Source organism: Hydra vulgaris, chromosome 04 (assembly GCF_038396675.1).
Source record: "Hydra vulgaris chromosome 04, alternate assembly HydraT2T_AEP".
Taxonomy (NCBI): domain Eukaryota; kingdom Metazoa; phylum Cnidaria; class Hydrozoa; order Anthoathecata; family Hydridae; genus Hydra; species Hydra vulgaris.
This window is the reverse complement of record NC_088923.1, coordinates 27,720,001-27,742,763: the sequence shown is the minus strand read 5'-3', so window position 1 is coordinate 27,742,763 and position 22,763 is coordinate 27,720,001. Positions and strand designations below refer to the sequence as shown.

The 22,763-nt window shown below is 27.7% G+C and overlaps 1 protein-coding gene across 3 annotated transcripts in view; it reads right to left on the bottom strand.

Annotated features, from left to right (window-relative positions):
* LOC101237995 (uncharacterized) overlaps nt 1–22,763 on the bottom strand; it is a 110,240-nt gene that overhangs the window by 49,482 nt on the left and 37,995 nt on the right. For all 3 annotated transcript variants that reach the window (XM_065795955.1, XM_065795957.1, XM_065795956.1), the window contains exons 5-13: nt 22,467–22,572; nt 22,268–22,372; nt 18,908–19,024; nt 10,961–11,071; nt 7,588–7,704; nt 7,378–7,488; nt 7,137–7,244; nt 4,911–5,048; nt 4,202–4,297 (exon numbers count right to left, since the gene is read on the bottom strand). In XM_065795955.1, the coding sequence (XP_065652027.1) occupies nt 4,202–4,297; nt 4,911–5,048; nt 7,137–7,244; nt 7,378–7,488; nt 7,588–7,704; nt 10,961–11,071; nt 18,908–19,024; nt 22,268–22,372; nt 22,467–22,572 (1,009 nt within the window). The remainder of the gene's footprint in view (nt 1–4,201; nt 4,298–4,910; nt 5,049–7,136; nt 7,245–7,377; nt 7,489–7,587; nt 7,705–10,960; nt 11,072–18,907; nt 19,025–22,267; nt 22,373–22,466; nt 22,573–22,763) is intronic.

The following is a 22,763-nucleotide window of genomic DNA, read 5'->3' as shown; positions in this document are numbered from 1 at the left end:
ATTAACACTAGTAAAAATAGCTTATCACAACATTCCTTCTGTTATTAGACCAAATCAACATTCTTTCAGATTACTTTTCTCTACGAGTAGAGAAAGATAATATGAAAGTTACGAATAGGGAAAGGTAATAAAGGTAAGCATTGATTTTCTTGATCTCTAATAATTTCTAATTTATTACCTAACGATTGCTTATTTGTTGTCTAACGATTGGTTATTTGATGTCTAATGATTCCTTATTTGATACCTAATGACTACTTATTTGATTTCTAATGATTGCTTATTTGATGTCTAATGATTGTTTATTTATTATCTATATTTTTAAATATATTTAAAAATATAAATAACAACACACATATCAACAAAAAATATTACAATAAGGGCTGAAATATATTGGATTCAGCTGAAACCAAGCCTGTAGCTAAAAATAAACTTTTGTTCTGCAGTGTTTATCTTAATTCCTGTCAGTGTTTATCTTAATTCCTGTCAGAGTTTATCTTAATTCCTATCAGTGTTTTTCTTAATTCCTGTCAGATCAGGTTATCCTGCTACTGGTAACATGTAACCCAGTACAATCTGCTTCATGTCCTGCTGCATTGTAGGATATGTCTTTTTAGGCAAAGGCTAGGAGATGCCAACTCCGATTTAAAACACCCCCTGCCTTGGGGCTCTTGGTTGAGTAAAGGCTAGAGATGGTGTCTCGATAAAAATACTCATCTTGGGCAGGTGTTGAATGCACCCGGCTACTGTCTTGTAGAAGGCCTCCTAGGCAAAGACATAAGGGGTAAACAGATTCTATCTGTTGACCAGCCTCGCACCCCTTCTTCATCTATTAGGCTGGTGCAGATGTATTTTTAATACATTGTTTCCAGTTTAGGATGTTGAATGCTGGATCTTCTTGACTCAATGCATGGGTTTTGCTTGTGTTTCTGTTTTTATGACTAGGCAACTCATTCTATTATCTCCTAATGAGGGTACAGCTCTAAAACTCAGTTTTATGGTTCTGAGGCCAGCTGGTAGTCAGGTTTCCCGAACTCTGTGGTAGCTCTCAGAGAGGCTGATTCCATCAACAGCTGAAAAATATCAAAGTATTAACAGTGCCATGTTGCCCATGGATGGTGTCCCTGTTTGTACTTTTGGTGTGCATTGCGGAGGCCACATTTGGAGCCCTTTGTTACTTTGAGTCAAGTTCTTTAATCTAATTTAAAAATGAATAAAGTACCAAAAACTATAAAACACAAAAAACCATCATCATCACCAAGTTCTCTAAACCTATCATTCACTAATATTCGTGGTCTTCGAAGTAACTTTTCTTCTGTTGAGTCTTATCTCTTGCAAAGTTCACCAGACCTACTTGCTCTTTGTGAGACTAATTTGAGTTCAGCTGTCTTATCTTGTGATCTTAGTGATGGTTATCTTCCTCTAATTCGTAAAGACTCCAATAGTCACATGCTTGGCCTGGGCATTTTCATTAGAAAGAATTCACCCATTTGTCGTAAAACTAGGTTTGAATCCACAGACTATTCTTTTATGTGCTTTCGTTTAGAACCATTTCACTCTATTGCCTTTCTCTTTGTTCTATATCGCTCTCCTTCATCTCAAGACTGCACACTTTTTGAAGTTATTTCTGATCATATTGACCAAGTCCTCTCTCTTTATCCATCAACCAATATCATTGGTGTTGGTGATTTTAATGCTCATCACACTGAACGACTTGGCTCTAGTGTCAGTGACTCTGCTGGCATTAAAGCCCACAACTTTTGCCTTTCTCATCCTTAACTCAAATAGTCAACTTTCCGACTCGCTTTCCAGACAACCTGAATCATTTACCTTCTCTACTCGACTTATGCCTTGTTTCTGATCCTAGTCAGTGCCCAGTTTCTCCACATTCACACTTAGGTGCTTCTGATCACAGTTTGATCTCCCTAAAACTAATATCTCATTCTTCTTCATCACCTGAATCCCCCTATTATCAAACCTCTTACAACTACAGTAAAGCTGACTGGGATTCTTTCCGTGATTTTATTCGTGATGGCCCTTGGGTAGAAATCTTTTGTCTTCCTGTCGACAAATGTGCTTCTTACATAACTTCGTGGATTCAGGCTGGCATGGAATCATTTATTCCCTCTCGACAATTCCAGGTCAAGCCTCACTCTCCTCCATGGTTTTCCTCACACTGTGCTGCTGCGATTGCCAATCGAAACCGTTAATTCCATATTTATCTGCAAAACAATTCTCCAGAAAACAGACATCTGTTTATTACTGCTAGAAACAATTGTAAAAAGGTTTTGTTTAACGCCAAAACCCGCTATTCTCAGGTCATGAAATCTTGTATCTCATCTCAAAAATTAGGCTCTCGTGACTTCTGGAGAATCTTTAATAATATCAATAATAAGGGCAAATCTATAATTCCACCTCTCTTGTATGGTTCAGACTTTGTCACCTCACCTAAAGACAAAGCTGAATTGTTTGCTAAAAATTTTTCATCAATATCATCTTTTGATTCCACTAGTTGCTTTCTACCTGATATTGCCAACAAACAGGTTGATACATTGCTTGACATTCATATCACTCCAGCATCTGTATCTAAAGTGATTTCCTGCCTAGACTCTTCTACAGCTTGTGGCCCGGACAACATACCTGTTATTGTCTTGCAGAAGTGTTCTCCGGAGCTGTCGTCTATACTCTCAAAACTATTCAACAAGTGCTTATCAGAGTCTTGCTTTCCAGCCTGCCGGAAAGCGGCATCTGTTATCCCTATCTTCAAAAATTCTGGAGAGCGATCTGATTCGTCTAACTACCGTCCCATAAGTCTTCTTCCTATCATAAGCAAGGTTTTTGAATCTTTAATTAACAAACACTTAATTTCTCATCTTGAATCTAATCACTTACTTTCTGACCATCAATATGGATTTCGATCTTCTCGTTCTACAGCTGATTTGTTAACAGTAATAACTGACAGGTTTTATTGTGCATTAACAGCTCTAAACATTTCAAAAGCTTTTGATAAAGTTTGGCATGCTGGTCTTCTCCATAAGCTTTCTTCTTATGGTGTATCCGGCCCTATACTCTTTTTAATTGACATTAACGATCTTCCAGATATTCTCTCATCTAAGGTGGCATTGTTTGCTGATGACGCTACCATTTATTCTTGTCGTGATAAAAAACCAACACCCTCTGATTGCTTGGAGAGGGGGCATTTGAGCTTGAAAAGGATCTCACTTCTGCTACAGCATGGGGCTCACAGTGGCTGGTGAACTTTAATTCAGATAAAACTCAATTTTTTTCAGCCAATCGTTATTGCAATAATTTAGATCTTCCTATATTTATGAACGGTGATGTACTCGATGAGTCACCTACTCTTCATCTTCTAGGATTAACTCTTACTTCCAATCTTTCTTGGAAACCATATCAAATCAGTTTGCAAAATTAGCACTTTCTTACTTCGGATTCTATTCTCTATAAATCTCAAATCCGACCCTGTATGGAATATTGTTGCCATATTTGGGGCGGATCCTCTAATGATGTCCTTTCTCTTTTAGACAAGGTGCAAAAAGGCATTGTAAACATAGTTGGACCTGCTCTTGCAGCCAACCTTCAACCATTATCACATCGTCGTAATGTTGCTTCTCTTTCTCTTTTCTACAAATACTATAATGGGCACTGCTCTAAAGAGCTAGCGTCTCTTGTGCCATCTACTATAATTTATTCTCGTGTTACTCGCCATTCAATTAAGTGTCATCCTTTTTCTGTGACTGTTCCTAAGTGCTCCAAAAACACTTATTCGTCTAGTTTTTTTCCTCGAACATCAGCTCTTTGGAATTCGCTTCCTTCATCTTGCTTTCCTGACTCATATAATTTGCAATCTTTTAAGTCGTCTGTCAATCGTTATCTTGCTCTACAATCTTCATCTTTTCTCTTTCAGTAACTTCCAACTTTAATCAGTGGCTGCTTGCAGCCTTGTTGGAAGCAAAGATGTTTAAAAAAAAAAAAAAAACCACTGTAAAAAATTTTTAACCACTAATGTATGTGTATATTATATGTATAGGTGTATATTAATGTATATGTATATATACTTTTTACATCTTTAAATCTTACATATGTATATTGATGTGTTTGTATTTATATACTATTATGTTTTTTACTACTACTATTTACTACTACTACATCTTTGTTAAGTAAATGTAACAATAAGTAAACAAACTTGTGCAAACCAGTCCATTCCCTGAATATCCTTGCTCACAAACACATTTTTCTCCATCACAAATAGCATGAATATGGCAAGCTTTACATTTGCTAACTAAATTTTAGAAACAGATTTTTGAATAAAACTCATCCTTTTGATAATCTTAGTTAAAGCAATAAAAAACAAATAAACAGGAATCTAATCTTTAATTAAAACATAATATTAAAAAAAAGTAGAGACTGGAATCTAATCTTACATAATATTAAAAAAAGTAGAGACTGGAATAATAATCTTACATAATATTGAAAGAAAGTAGAGACTGGAATAATAATCTTACATAATATTAAAAGAAAGTAGAGACTGGAATCTAATAATTTTACATAATATTACATAAATATTGTGATAAGTAAATTATTTTAGTAAGTAATATAAATACACACAAAATAAATAATTAAAAAGTATAAAAGAAAATAAAGTTGATTTTATGGAAAAATAAGAAAGATTGGAAAAATTATTAAGATTGAAAAAATGACTTGTTATTTAACAGAAATATTTTGCTCATTATTTAATAGAAATTTTATATAGTTTTAAAAAAATTTGTCTAATTCTTGGAATAAAATTTTTTTAATTTAAAAAAATTTAAAAAAATATTATTCCAAGAATTTGACAACATTTTTTATAGAACTAGATGAACTACTAATAAAAACTGCAGTAAACAAATTTTTACCTTGGCAATGCTCACCAGTCCATGAAGATTGGCATTTACAATAATAATGTGCTGGGGTAAAGTTCCATTGATAAATGCTTGTGGAATCGATACAGACTGCATGATTTTGACAAGGATGGAGCTTACATGGGCTGAGTACTAATTTAAAAAGCATTTTACTATTGTTATAAATTTTACTTTTCTAATATTCTATTTATTATTTAGAACTACTATTTTATTTTTACTAACTTTACATTATTATAGGGATTATTATTATATGGGATGCCTATAACTAACAAGCAGGGATGTGGAGTCCCAAAAAGGACTCTGGATTTGAAAGTCAAAAAAAGATTACTTCATCCTAGTTTTTGGTATCCAGGAGCTCTAAAAATATAAATAAGTTTATGGACTACTGATAAAAAAAAAATTAAGACTTTTAGGTTAGAGGAACAATCATTTTTTGAACCTGGAGTCTGTAGGTATAATGGCGGCAAGGACTCCAGGACTCCAGGCTTAAAAACAATAAGTTTCAAGTCGTTAAATCTCATGAATTTTTTTCTTATAGCAGATCATAAGTCAACAAACATGTTTAGAGCTTCTGGACACTACTGACTTGGAAAAAGTAGACAAATAAAGCCGGAGTCCTTTTGGGACTCTGCATCCCTGCTAACAAGCAACATTAATGTGAAGCTGTGTGTGTGTGTGTGTGTGCGTACATGTGTGTGTGAGAATGAGTACTATATTTTACAGTATGTGTTCTAGACAACATTTCTGTCACAGTCTTACAAAAGTGTCTTTACAAAAGTCTTTACAAAATCTAGATAATTTTATCTGTGGTTTCAACTTTTAAAAAACTATAACTATAACCCACTATCACCCAATCAGTCTTTTTATTATTACTAGCAAAGTCTTTGAATCTTTAATTAACAAACTTTTAATATCTCATCTTGAGTCTAACTCTCTGACAACAATCAATATGGATTTCGATTGTTCCTATGCTGACTTGTTAAGCATTAACAAGTCAGCATAGGAACAAAAATGAAATAAAAATAAAATATTCTATCATGCATTAGATGATCTTATCCATATGCTGGCTTCATACGGAATAGTATGACAATTTATTCATGAGAATAGTATATCAGTATATTCATAGGAAAGTTTTTGAGATTATTAAATCTTTTCTTTCTATTCGCAATTTTAAAGCTGTCCTTGAAGGTCGACATGCTTGTGTTAAGCTTGTGTCACTGTCCATCAGCATAAGGTTTCATCATCATAAGGTTGCATCATCATAACGTTGCATCATCATAACGTTGCATTTCTTTCTCTTTTCTACAATTACTATCATGCTCACTGCTCAAGCTACTATTACCTGTTTTATCATCCAAAACTCAATACTGCATCACTCATCATTTAGTTAAATAACATCTTTTACTGTAACTGTTCCTTAAAAAAATTTTATTCATCTTGTTTTACCTTCAAACAATGTCTTCTTCTGACAAAATTGGTTTCTCCCACATTTTTGTTTTCTCTCCCACATTTTTGTTTTCTCTCCCACCTTCATGTTTTCCTGACTCAAACTATTTTATCTTTCTTGCTCTTTAGATAACTTTTTTGTTTTTTTTCAACAACATAATTAGTGGTTACTTGAAGCATTACTTGCAACTTCAAACTTAATTAATGGTTACTTGCAGCTTTATTGGAAAAATTTGTTTGTATTTTGATATGTAATGTTTGTATTTGTAAAATAAAAAATGTGTGCAAGTGCAAATTTAAATTCACATTGGAATACTTAAATACAATGTCACATTTAGTATCACTTAAGTAAAAACAAAATACTGTTATAACAAAAAAAAACTTAAAATTACAAATAAAAATCTGAGAAAATTTGTGTAAGACATAAACGAGGAAAAGAAATATTTGAAATGAAATAATTCAAAGCTATTTACTTCTTTTGGATCATTCAAATTCACATTAGAATATTTAAATTCATGTTAGAATATTTAAATTCATATTAGAATATTTATATTCATATTAGAATATTTATATATTTAAACACAACGTCACTTTTAATATCATTTAAGCAAAAACAAAAACAATTATTACAAACTATTAAAAAAAACCTGAAAATTATTAAAATAAGTTTCAAATTAGAATATTAAAGATGGTGTCTATAACAATAAATTATTTATAAACAAGTTTTTAACAATCATATTAAACACACACCAATATTAAATTAAACAAAAATACCTTCACATAACTCTCCTTTAGTCCATTCTGGACAAAGACATTTGAACGTTTTTCCATCTTGAAAGCATTTTCCATAATTTTTACAAGGATTTGGCGAACAAAGCTCAACTATAACATTTATGGTTACATTTCAAAAATAAAAATACTTGCTTATAAATCTCATAATACAGTTCCATTTATATTTTATAAACAGCCTTTTATCTTAAAATAGTTTATATAAAGGTTATTTGATAAAACTTACTTTCACAATGTCTTCCAATTAAACCATCATTACATAAACATTTATAACTATCAGCAGTATCAACACATTTTCCTCCATTAAGGCAAGGAAAAGTTGAACAAGGTGTTGGTTCTTTATATAAAAAAAGTTTTTGCATGAATAAGCTTAAAGTAATTTTTAACATCTACAAAAATATGTATATTTTTTTGAAGAAAAACAAAATTAACATACGATTGCAAATAGTTCCTCTCCAATCAGCTTCACATATACATTCAAATTTTCCTAAACCAGGTTTTTCATAGCAAATGGCTCCATTCAAACATGGGTTTGGAATGCAACTATTAACTTCTAAATGGTATAATATATATTATTCATATACTAATATATATAAACTGGTTGAACCAGGGTGGTACAATAGGGTGGTACAACAGGGTGGTACGACAGGGTGGTACAACAGGGTAGTACAACAGGGTGGTACAAGTCATTTTTTTATTTAATAGATATTTTTTTAAGGGTTTATTACTAGACTTTATAAATAAAATCACATATAAAACAAAAAATTATGAATTTTATACAAAATGCAAAAATAAGTCATCATTATCAATCATCATTCTTCCATTATATGTAACATGTTCTCTATGTATTTTTAACTAATGATATATACTCTAATAATAATAAATCTTGTGTTAAACAGAACACAAGTTATTCAGGATAAAATTGTGAAAAACTAATAATAAAAATAACAATTTCCGATAAAGTTGTGAAAAATTTAATAAATAAGTATGAAATGTATGTATTTACTTTTTTCTTATTTCCATATCTAACTTTAAAAATTTATTTCTTTAAAATCTTAAACAAAAACAATTTTTGGATAAACAAAAATGATTACAAAACAAAAAAATTTTTTTACTTTAAAAAAAAATTTAAAACTATAATTTATTATTCAAGTTAAATACCAATATGAAACCAAATGAAAAAAAAATCAAAATAACTTAGATTTGCAAAGTTCAAGTAAAAAAACTATTTGCACTATTTTGCGCAAAATTTATTTCTGATTAATAATATGCAAAAAAAGTTGAATTATTATTATCACTTGAAATAAATTGAATTCAACCAAAAGTTACCTCCAAAAAATGTTAAAAATGAAGAGACAATTTGTACAGCCTATGAAGAGCAAATGGATGAAGAATGGATTCAGTGTGAACTTTACAAAGATTGGTGACATAAAAAATGCACTAATTATGTAAGAACTGGCAAAAGGTAGCCCATTTGAGGTTCCTGTGGCAAAAACCCGTTCATTTGAGGTTCCCGTGACAAAATCTGTTCATTTGAGGTTCCCGTGGCAAAAACTTGTTCATTTGAGGTTCCCGAGGCAAAAACTCATTTATTTGAGGTTTCAGCGGAAGCTTTACTGAAGTCAATTCTGTGTTTCTTTAAATGTTTTGACTTTTCTGCCTCATCTTGCATTAGTTTCTCAAGCACCTCAGATATACTAAGACACTGGCCTTTAACTCTCGGATTTTTGATTCTTTTGGGGTTTTTTGTGTATCAACATGGGGATGTTGTAAAACATTTTTCAAAATGCCTTTGTGTCTTTCTGTGAAGTGTTGCAACATTTGATATATTTGAGCAGGAGCCACTGATGTTGTTGGTAATTTTTGAAGTTGGCAAACTGTTGGAGTTTGATGCGGACTAATATTAGATGATGATTTAGGCTGGAATGAGGACGATGAAGCAGGTTTGGTTGATACAGTGTTAGTTGGTTTCCTACACACCTTTCTTTGTAAATATGTGATATTGATTTGTAAACTACAAATGGTGGCAGAATAGTACCGGTAGCATTGACAATTACTAACTGTGTAAACCAATTTTAAAGAGTGTTTAGCACCAAGCCTGCAAATTATATGTTGCTTACCTTATGGAATTTTGAAGAAATTCCAATTTCGTCATAATTCCAAAAAATGCATGTTATTGCAGTGTTATTGTTGATATTTGTTTCAAGAAATTGCTTTAGAAGTTGAAACAACTTATTTTGTCGTTGGTATAAGAAGAAGCTCTGAGAGATGATCTATTGTTTAATCTATGACTTCATTGTTTCATGAAACCTTGATACCATTCTCGCCCTGGTATACCATTTGATGGAAACAAATGTTTTTGATTTGTAGCTACCAAATAACCCTTATCTATTGCAATGGCATCTGCATACAACCTTTGTTATGGACACACTTGTGAAGAGTTGTCTTAGGTATGTTGTATGCCTCTTTACTGAGTAAGCTTTACTGTGTGATACCTTGCCTTTTTTAATTTGTTCTATTGCAAGTTAAAGCTTTCATTAAAACATTCAACATTAAAACCATATATAATAGATTGAAAGATCTTCATCAACTGTGAATGATTGAAACAGCTTAATTAACTTATCTGATTGGATTAAATGGTGCAGTAGGTTGCAACAAAATTTTTCAAAAAATTTTTTAAGCTCTAAATTATTGGAAACCAATTGTTATTCCAAAAACTTTTATTACCTTGCATTTAACAAAGCAAGGTAAAAGTTATTAACTTAAATTGTAAAAATATAATACAAAAACTATTAAAACATCTTAAAAAATCAAATTGAAAAATCTCTTTTAACTGAAACTGTAGCCAGATGCTAAATGGTAATGACTTGCAAATGTTGATTGCTTTTATTTAGGCTCAAATCAAGGACTTCAATATGATTCAAATAAATGATAATTATTTTGAACTTGAAATTAACATCAGTCTCAACCTTAATAAATATTAGAAAAGTTTGTATATAAAATTAAAAATAAAAGAATTTTTTTTTAACTTAATTTTATTAAATGTTCAAAATGTCCATTATAACCTACACAAAGTTGCATACTTTTAAGCCAATTGTCTAACGTCTTATTATTTGGGTTTGAAGTATCTTAGTCAAATTTTTTTTTTAACTTTTAATGTCAATCAAGATTTTTTTAATTAAGTAGAATAATCAAGTCTGTCAAGTATGACGGATGTAAAACTATTTTTATTCCAGCTTAGTTAAAATTTGTTTAACAAATCTTAAATGATTAAACTTCTAAAAAAATTTACATTATGTCATCATTAAGTGTTCTTAGTGTCATCATTAAGTGTTAATTAAGTGTCATCATTAAGTGTTCTTAGTGTAATCATTCAGTGTTCATTAAGTGTGACCATTAAGTGTTCTTAGAGAATATAAATATACCTACAAAAATAGTTAAAATGTGTTACAAGTCTATTTTTAACAACAAAAAGAAAATTTCATATACATCAATATCAATATTTTAAAAAATTGAAAAAAAGATTATTACAATTCAAAAAACCTATTTTTCACCCATTTGTTTAATCCTATTATTCACCTGCTATTTTTTACCTGCTTATTAAGGGTTTCGCCAACTAAAATACAAACTTTCTTTAAATTTTAAACATTTCTATACATTTTAATTCTGATGGGGCTATAAAATACATTTTAATGATTAACATTAAAGCAGTTTTAGAAGTCATTTGCAATCACTTTTGAGGGCTGTGATGAAAATAGAATGAGAAAATGACAATGATATGATAAGATAGTAACAATGAAACTCAATACCTTCACATCTGGAACCTTTGAATCCATTTGTACAAATACAAGTTGCATTGACACCATTATGTGTACACTCTCCATTGTTCCGGCAAGGATTTGGAAAACAAGGATTAGTCCCTAAAAAATGTTTATAAATTTTTTATGGAATAATATTTAGACATTAGGCAAACTTTTTTTTTTTTGCTATTTAAATACCTCACAATGATCAGATATACCTTTTTACACAATAAAATAGACTTTTGTTTTTCACTAAATCTTTTTTTTATTTACAGTGTTACAGGTGTAAGCCTTTAAAAAAAATAACCTTAATCCAAAACTGTTTCCTTTTACTTTTTTTGAAGAAATGTATTTTTTTAAAACAAGGTGAAGCATTAAGTTTTTTAGTTTTTTGACACATAAATATGGAGTTTTAGTTTTACTCAAATATCCTTTAAAACTAAAAGATTAAAAGAATCTAAAAGAATACTTCAAAAAATATATTTTTTTTAGGTATTAAAAAATATTTATGTTAAAAAAACAGTAGTAAAACAGTTACAATTTTCTATATTTAATTTATTGTAAAAGTGATGGTTGTAAAAGATTACAAAAAATATATTTTTTGAAAATTTATTTCTTAACCTTTCCAAAACACTTTTGCTTTTGTATGAGACCATTTACTATCCAAAATAGCAATTTAAAACGTTAGCATTAAATTTCAATTTTTAATTTTAATTCCAAGCAGTATTTATTATTAATTACTGCAGTAATATTTTATTTTCATGGTTATATCATAACTTTCTTATTAATTAATTGAGTTTAATCTAAAAACAAGAAAACATAGTAAGTTAACTTTTACATTATTTTTGCAGGGTTTCATCTTAAAACTAGTTCAAAATAAAAATTTATATAAATGAATTTTTATTTTGACAGCTTTAAAATTAAATATTAACTGTGTGTATTTTTTATTTAGAAGTTTTTTCTGTACAGGATTTCTTTTGTTCAGGATGTTAAAGTGTTTAATAAAGAGCCCTGTATGACCATGAAGCAAAGCGGAGTTCACTTAACTGGAAAAACAAAACAACTATAAGTTTAGGAAAACTGTTAAAAAGTTTTTTCTTCTGAGACTGAACTTGACCAAAAATAATGTTGAATATTAGACAATCAAGAAACTTACTAATAAGATCAACAGTTTTATAATTAATTAAAGAATAAAAACTTAGGCTTTCCACAAAACTCACAATGAAACTCACTGAATGAGGGTAGGGATAGGGGAGGAGGGGGAGGGGGGGGAGTAAGTCTGAATCTTCAATTGACAGAGCAGTCAAGGCAATATCAGGGTCAGAACTTTTAAGATTGATGAAAATACCTTTATAATCATTGGCATTCGTTTTGGAAAATCATATTTTAAAATATTTAAAAAATGTAATTATATGATGATGGAATGTTCAAACTCAAATGTAAACATCTGGTCAAATTATAACTTGGTAATTATTTTATTTAAACTTTATAGCTATTGGACATGATTTTTTCAAACATTAAGAAACTTTCTAGAACACACTGCCTAAAGGTATATTTAAAAGCTAATATTTTATTATATCAGGGAAAAAAAATTCATTTTATTTTCTATTTATCAAAAGAGAAAGTGTCAAACCAAAATAATACTCTTTTTAGGATTTTTCTTGAAGACGGTGAAGTTTAAGAAATGGTTGCAAAACTAAAAGGAGAAGTTGAAGATGGTCTTGAAGTTTTTTTACTACAAAGTTTGTCTTGTTGTGATGTGGATCCTTTTCTATATTTATGCAAAAAGGTGACACTGGTAATGTTCCAGATGGATGTACTTAGTGTTTTACTACTTAGTGTTTACTACTTTAGTTGTTCACAACTAGTTGTTGAGTTGTCAAATTTTCTAAAGTGCGAAATCTTTTCTGAAGTGCTAAATCCTTTCTGAAGTGCTAAATCCTACTTCGGGTTAGCATCGAAAAAGAAACTGCAGATAAGAAACTTTATTTTCAGAAATCACACATTTGGAAAAATTTGGAAATCACAACATTTGGAAGATCACACATTTGGAAATCATTTGGAAAATCACACACTTGGAAAAATTTGGAAATTTACAACCTGTTGATAGAGGAACTAAAAGTAAAAATAAATTTTTTGATAATGTTAAAAATTGAATAGTTTAAAACTAATTAAACTTTATAAAAAAATCCTTGCTTGAAAAATATTTATGGAAATTTTATTGTGTAGTTCTGAAAAAAGAACAAAAAATGTACATAAAGAAAAATTATCTTTTAGATAAACCTCAACTTCAAGCCACTTTTTATAACTGGAAATTGGAAATTGGAAGCAAAGGGATTGGAAATCCCTTTGCTTCCAATTTCTTGAAATTCTGCAGAGGTTTGGAATTGAAATTCTGCAGAGGTTTGGGATTGAAATTCTGCAGAGGATTAGAGGTTTGGAAATATTTTAAAAGAAACAGAGATTAAGATTATTGTACTGTGAAAGGATTTACGACACTTATGCTAAACCTTTTAAAATTAAAAGATATGTTAGATCTCATGCTATCACACTGGTAAATGCTCAAAAGACAGCAGCTTCCAGTCAATCAACAAGTTCAAAAAAAAAGTTTAATAATAAATGTTCCAAATTTTATGCAAAAGCAACAGCTTAATGAAGTTGAAGATTAGTTTCTAAGGATGGTTTCACAGTGAATAGAATAACAAAAACTTCATTTTTAAAAAAAGCTATTTTTGATAAAGGAAATAACTTTACCAAAAAATACGTCAAAAGTAACGGATTTATTAATTTCTTATTTTAAAGAACTAAAAGCTATAAATATTCAAATTATAAGTAAAAACTAAACAGTGGTGAAAAATTAAGCCTTGATAAACGGACAAGCCTTGCAAACAAACGATACCTCAAGGTTAATATCTATTGTAATGAATCAGTTTATTTTCAATCTTGGGCTAGTTCTAGTAATTGGGAGTTTTGATGCCACAGAGACTCAGAAAATTGTCAACTAACATTTAAAAGAAATTAAATTCACTTTTGGAAAACATATTGTTGCATCAACAACTGAAGGTGCAGGTGTTATGTGTAAGTTTGGACAGGAATATCCTGCTCACCAGGAGCAAGGCATGATGGATACTTTCTAATAAAAAATTGAGAAACTTAATTTTCTTAAAAAAATATTTCATGATGAAATTAGTTTAGAACTTTCTGAATGAGAATTAGAAAATGAGTGAAATGAAGTTGAAGATGATGAAAACCGTAAAATGATGAACTATTTGTTGAAAACCACCAAAACCAGCAAAATGATGAACCATTAGTTGAAAACCAAGACCACTAAAACCAGCAAAATTATGAACTATTTGTTGAAAACCAAGATCATCAAAACCAGCAAAATTGTGAACAGAAAAAAAGAAATTTGAAAAGCTGTGGATTTTTTTATTTTTGTAACCCACACAAACAGCATTTTACAGCAATGTGTAAAACAAGAGTTTAAATAAAAATTAGTTTAACAAGAGATATTAAAAACATAATCTCTTGAAATCTCTCGAAGTCTTTTAAGGTTAAAAAATTTATAACGCCATATAGCTGTATAAAAATCACGCTATATAGCTGTATAAGATGCCACATTACTAATAAATGATGGCAATCAACCAAACTACCCTGACTATGGGATCATTGAATTTTAATGGGCAATTGTAAAATGAATACTGAGGAAATTAGGCAATTAGGCAAAAATTTTTGAAAAATTCCAAAATTTAAAAATTATTGCACGCAAAAAATAGTATTTGTGGAGATGATATATATATATATATATATATATATATATATATATATATATTTATATATATATATATATATTTATATATATATATATATATATATATATATATATATATATATATATATATATATATATATATATATATATATATATATATATATATATATATATATACATATTTATATATATATATATGTATATATATAGAACCCTTGGATGTTGTCCGAAAGTTTTTTCCATATTTTGTTGACAAAAAGTAAAAATTAAAATGCAAGACCGGAATTTTTTTTTTTTAACAATGATAGACTGCCTGCCCCAACCAAACCCTCAGTCGATGTAGCAGCACTCCTTTGCGGGTCAGGCTATTTGTCAGTCGATGTAGCAGCACTCCCTTGCGAGTCAGGCTATTTGTCAGTCGATGTAGCAGCACTCCCTTGCGAGTCAGGCTATTTGTCAGTCGATGTAGCAGCACTCCCTTGCGAGTCAGGCTATAAGATAGTCGATGTAGCAACACTCCGCGCATGATTTACAGTAAAAAAAATAAAAATAAAAACATTTTATTAAAAAAAATAAAAATAAAAACTTTTTATTAAAAAAAATAAAAATAAAAACATTGTTTATATTGTTAAAAACATTCAGAAGGTTTTAAAAACATTCAGAATGTTTTTAAAAACATTCTGGTCAATTAAATTTGCGTTTTTGTGGTTTTTTTATATAACAATTAATTTGTAATTAAATTAATGGTTTTGACTTTCGTCCAACACGAAAATGTTGGACGAAAGTCAAAAGTAATTAAAAGTGACGTATGTGTTGGCGTAAGAATCACTTTTTTCCTTCCGCTCTTTAAAAGCCAACAAACTATAGATCTATATATATATGTGTATATATATAAATATATATATATATATATATATATATATATATATATATATATATATATATATATATATATATATATATATATATATATATATATATGTATATATATATGCATATATGTACATATGTATATGTATATATATGTATATATAAATATATATTTATATATATATACATATATATATATATATATATATATATATATATATATATATATATATATACATATATATATATGTATATACATATATATATATATATATATATATATATATATATATATATATATATATATATATATATATATATATATATACAAATTTATACAAGCCTTCAAAAAACGAATGCGGTCGCATGACTGTTCATTCATGTTTAAAGTGATTTATTTAGACCACGACAGTTTCAATCTTTTAACTTTTAAAGCATTTTATTGACTTGCGGCAAAAAGCTAAACATATCCACTGAAACAAAAACAAAAAAATACTAAAAAAAGGAAACAAAATTGTAACAAAATATCAAATTTTAATTAATTAAAAAAAATTTAATTAAAGTTAACAAAATTTAAAAATAAAAAATTTTTTATAAAATTTTTATGCAACTTTTGTATTCTTTTTATTTTTTATTTTTTTTTTATTCTAGGGTGGGTGCTATTTTTAGCTACCAAATTTGATACAAGTTGAGGGAAAAAAATATATATATATAATTTATAACAAATTTACAACAATTAAAAATTTTGATATTTATACAATTTATTCATGATTTTTATCAGTCTCTATATTAAGAAACTAACTTGCTATGTACTCTAGAAACTTTGTAAACTTGTTTTCTTATGTTTATTTTTTTTGACATCTTTTTGCTTTTAAAAATTGTTTTTACTATATTTGATGTTTTTTCTCAATACTTATATAATAGGAAAAACAAAAAACAAATAACTATTTATTTGTAAAACATATTATTTGATTAATTTTGTAATGACGGAAGAAATTAAATGAAATAATTGCATGGTTTCTTTTATAAATGTATTTATAAAAGAATGCCTGTCTGAAATTGTTTCCTTTAAAAAGCCCAATTTCCAACATTAATATGAATTACTAGAGATAATGAACATAACAATTGCTATGTTTGAAAAATGTATTTAAAAACCTATAAAAAAGATTTTAATAGGCTCCTAAAAAATTTATATATATATATATATATATATATATATATATATATATATATATATATATATATATATAAATTCAGTAATTAATGATGCACTAGCCCACAGGCTTTTCAAGCATTGTCAATAACAAGAGTTCATCAGAGAATAAACTATGGATTTAAATACACAACTAGGATAATCCAACAAAAGCGCGGACTATTTCAATAGGGAAAGTGAAAACAACCAAATATTTTATTTTTGAATTTTATATTAATGACTTTTTATTTTTTTAAATGAAAAACTTGTTAAAAACTAAAAAAAAAAATTTACAAATAAATAGCAATTATTTTTCTTGCTTTCCTGCATATTGGTAAAAACAGTTTAGTAAAAACATTCGGAATACAATTTTTAAAACTACTCTAGCACAAATAATAAATTATTTCCTTAATATACTGACTGAAAAAAGTCGTGAATAAATTGTATATCATGAAATGTTTTTTATTTTTGTTATATTTGATCATTATATATGATCTAGGGAGTTCCTGGGCCAATCTAAAACTAGAATTTTTAAAGATACCAATAATTTTTTTAATGGATTTTGTTGTGTGTTTTGTTGTGTGATTTTGTAGTGCTCCATCTTGTATAAATATTTTTTTATGCTTATTTGGAAAGCACATCTTCAATTGAAGTTAAAAATGGATTTAAATGACTTATTTGTATAACTTTTAATCATTGATCTTTTTTTAAAGTTTTTATTTTACACGAAGGCTTTAAATAAAATCAAAAATTAATTATAATGATCATTTAAAATAAACGCATTATGTGTAAATTAAATGTTATATTTAATTTTTTTTAGTAGGTATGTATTTTTATGATAATTTTAAACATTGAAACTATTTTTCCATGTCTCTCTGAAAATCTTTAAAAAGATTATTTTTTTAAGATTAAATTATATTTATTTTTTTAAGATTAAGATTAAATTATAAGTTAAATTAAATCTTCCCATGATTTAATTGCTAAATTGTTTTTGTTTATATTTTTACAAAGAATTTTTTTAAAGTTTTTTTTTTGTAAAACTTGACTTACTAATTAAAGCATGTAATGATTAAAAACTATGATTTTAAAATGACTAATTTTTTTTTAAACAATTTTTTTTTAATTTAAATTAAATAAAAAATTGAAAGTTTTTTTCTAACTACAAGCTTTTTTTTTTATTTTTTTACCTCCACAGTAGCACCTTCTGAAGAAACAGAACAGTTTAATTAAATTTTTTCTTTATTAAGTTTCAAATCATAATTTTTTTTCAGACCACCTTTAACAGCACCTTTAACAAATTAAAGAATTTAAAAGAAAAGTTTTAAAGTAATTTTTTTCAAATGCAATTAAAAACATAAGAAAAAGTAATTTTAACTTCAAGTTTTATTAGTTTTATTTTAAAGCTAATTTATTTTCTTTTTGGAATTTCAATTTTTTTCTAGTTAAAGTTTAGCTTAACATTTCTTTTTTCAGCGCATTTCTGAAATGTTTAAAATTTCAACGTTTCAGTTTAAATTTTAAACATTTTAATACAATTTGTTAAATGCATTTTTTGTTATTCTAGACTCTATTAAAAATAATTCGCTTTCAATGTGAATTTTGATTAGGTCTAATGTTAAAGTGAGGAGAGTTTTATTAATTTGAAATATGATTATAATATAAATGTGTAAGGTGTATACATTTTTGGGAACCCTTTAACCTTTCTTTTGTTCAGAGTTCTTTGTAGTTATAAACTGGAAATATGTTCATAAGTTTTCCATTTAGTAAGGTAACCAAATGTCGACATGATTTTATAGGGGGTTTGACAAGTTGTTGACACAGGGGAGGATGAAGATAAAAATCGCCAAAATGTCAACGTAATTAATAAACAGTCCCTTAGTAATACTATTTGTATATGTGTGTGTGTATACGTGACAGTTAAACTACTTAATTGAAATAAATTTTATTTTTGATCATTAAAAATATTTAAATTTGCTTAATATTATATTTTATTCATATTTACTGTAATAGAGGAAATAAACATTTTTGTCTTCTTTATAAAAATACAAGTTCTTTTTATATTTCAATTAAACCAAAAATAACTTTTAAAAGGTAGTAAGTAAACAATAAAAAATATTAATACTTTCACAGCGTGCTCCTAAATGCTCTTTATAGCAATCACATTGGTAGTGAGTTCCAAACCGTGTCACTTGACATTTGCCTCCATTCATGCATGGATCAGGATGGCAGTAGTTAATATCTGAAAGTAAATTAGAGGTAATTACATAAAAATCACTCAAAATCTTGATTTAATCAACTGGTTAAACTTTTACAAAGATCTGAACATTGAGCAAATCAACTCTAAGTTTTGCCATGCTTACTCAAATCTAATTAAATTACACATTCCTTTGTTCAAAGAATGAACAAAGATCCAGCTTATTTGGTTTACCAACGATTTGAGAAATTTGACTAAACTTAAATGCAAGCTCTGGTCTAAAATGTTCAGCTCGGCTGATAAATCCAATGCTATTATTGAATTTAAACGAATCTCAAAAGATGTTAAAAAATAAATCAAATTATCAGTAAGAAAGTATGAAAAAGATCTCCAAATGCAATTCTAATCCAAAACTTTTGTACTCATATTTAAATGCTCAAAATAAAAAATAAACTAAAATCGAATCAATAAAACTCTGGCAAAGTTACTTTTGACCAACAGCAAATTACAAAGCAGCTAAACAAGCACTTTTATTCAGTTTTTGATAAAATTATTTGAACATAAATCATCCGATCCCAATTTTAAAATCAAGAACATCTAACATCTGCTTATTCAACCAATCTTCTCTCTCAATTTTGATAATTAATGCGCAGCTACAAAATCTATCCACCCTCAACCACTACACAAGTGTCATTCCAGCTTCTCTGAAGGTCTTCTTTTGATCTTTGTTCATACCCTTCAAAAGGGTACTCTTTCCATTTCTTGGAAATCAGCCAACATCACTCTAATTCTGGTTCCTGAACTAAAGAACACGACATGACCGAGAACATGATATGATCAAGAGAGACTTACAAAAGTTGGTTTAGCAACATCAGAAGAAAGGCACAGTAGAGGTGATGCAATTCAATATTTTAAAATGCTTAATAATTTCAATATTATCAGACAATATTACCCAAACACAATTGCAAGCTCAATCAGTTTTGATGGACCAGCGAGTGGAGTAAAGGGTTACCCTCATCATATTTCTAAGCAAGTAACAAATAACTGTGGTCAAAGAGTAAATTTCTATTTAAATAGAATTGTGCCTATCTGGAATCAGCTACCGATAAAAGTCGTCAACGCCTCGTCAGTTAACTGCTTCAAGAATCTTTATGACAAGCACTAAAAAGTGCAACAGCTGCTATAACCAAGCAAACTAGTTTACTAGAACCTACTTCTAATGCAGCCTAAATTTTATTATTATTACTATTATATAATATATATATATATATATTTTTATGCATATATATATATTTTTATGTATGTATGTATATATATATATATATATATATATATATATATATATATATATATATATATATATATATATATATATATATATATATATATATATATATATATATGTGTGTAAATATATATAAAAAATTGATATTCTAAGAAGAGAATATCAATTTTTAGAATTTTTAAACAACTATTTCAATGTTTTTTTTTTTTTTTTTTTAACATTCTTATTACTCAACAAGTAACTGTCAAATAGTGGTTCAAATAGAATTATTCAAATATTAATCACTATATTAATAATTTTTAACATCATCATTATATTGGAAAAAAATAATAACTTTGAAAGCATTTAAAAGAAAAAGCCCTTACCACCTTCAAGAAAAACACAAGATACAAGATAACTTTTGTAATAAAAAAAAATCATCCACTAAAAAATCAACACTGAAGGTTTCTCATTTTAAAGCTTTCCTTTATAAAAGACTTAGAACCTCGTGGCAAGAAAGAAAATTATTTCATTTTGAAATTATCAAATTCATAAGTAAATTGGTTGCAGTTGATGGCCTAAGTTTTAACTAAATTAAAAAATTGCTAATTATTTAAATCAGATGATTAAACTTTTCATTAAGTCCACAAAATGTCAGGGATCAAACTATAACAAAGTATGGTAAAATTATCACCATTATCAAACGAAGAATTCGAAAAATTTAAAAAGGAGGACATTTTTCTATTAGTTTTAATAAAATCCACAATAGTCAAAAATGGTAATTACATTAACTTGAATTTACATGGTTTATATGGTTTCCAATAACTTGGTTTGTGTCTATAAAAGCATGCAAACTTCAACCTCAAAATACCCATCATTTAGGACGGAAAAAACTTTATTTTTAAATTACAAAAAACAATCGAACAGCTGCAATGTTGTAAAGAAGAAATTGTAGCAATGATCTCAGCAAGAATTTAATGTTTATGATAAAGAATTAGAAAGATTGCAAATAAATCAGTTCAGAGTAAAAAAAAAGTGTAAAATTATATCTCTGACTACTTTACTTTTATTCAGACACGTAATTCACAGAACATAATTTACAGAATATAATTCACAAAACGTAACCCACAAAACTTTACTTTTAATCAGACTTTTACTTTAATTATCAGAATACACAGAACGTAAGTAAAGAGAGTAAAGAGGTACCAGTTGTAAAAAGCAAAATGTGTAATAATTATCAGAATACACAGAACGTAAGTAAAGAGAGTAAAGAGTTGTGAAAAGCAAAATGTGTAGAGCTGTTGATTTAGAAGTTGAGCACTTGTAGTAGATCGTACATTAAAAACTGAAGAAAAAAAAAATCATAAACTAATTAAGCTTATAAGTTGATAACATCAGTGGAAAAAAGCACTTGATATTTAGCCATGGTATTGTTTGAAACAAAATTAAGAAATAGATTAGGCTTCATTGATGATGTCATCACTAATAATCACTAATTTTAATGTGTGAATTTTACAAAAAACTTGATAAAAAAAATGTAGCCTAAAGATGTAACTTAAAAAACAATTGTTAAAAAATTTTTTTTATCTTAATTTAGACTACCGAGAAGTAATTAATAAAATTATGATAATACCCAAATAAATTTAAATCTTGTAGAACACATGAAAATTTTCAGTTGAATATTTTATAAATTTTATTCTAAACTTTTTTTTAATATTCAATTTCTTAATTTATTTTAAACATCCAAATTTTCAAATACTTTTTAAATACCTAAATGTTATTTATTATTTTCAGTTGGTAATATTCTAAGTAATATTTAACAAAGTTATATTATATTACTGGTGTGAGTTAATAAACCTTAACTTTCCAGAGGACATAAATCTTCTTTAGAGGACATAAAGCTTCTTAAGAGGACATAAAGCTTCTTTAGAGTTTAATGACTGAATCAAAATAGTTTTATACAAATTGAAAATTTGTTCAACCTTGACAATTAGTTCCTATATACTTATATGAAGAAAACTCACCTTGACAATTAGTTCCCATATACTCATAAGGACAAATGCAGATATTTCTCCCATGATCTGAGGCCACAAGTAATCCTCCATTTTCACATGGATTAATATAAGTTCCTACAAAAGTAAAAAGATTTTTAGTTGATGGCTAACCAGGTGGCTTAACTAATGACTATAATTGACTAGCTTTTAACATATAAAATTAATCAACCTCCGTAATTGTGTGTAGTTATGGGTATCATCCATCTATGTATATGATTTCTGTGATCAATATTATATTTATGTGGTACATAGTCACTATAAATGTTGTTATATCGCTAAAAAAATAAGTTTAAAAAATGTACAACAAAGAGGTTATTATACACAAAAAAAAAGCTTTAAAAAAATGAATGCTTTAAAAAAAAGCTTCAAATATATTGATACTATATATATATATATATATATATATATATATATATATATATATATATATATATATATATATATATATATATATATATATATATAC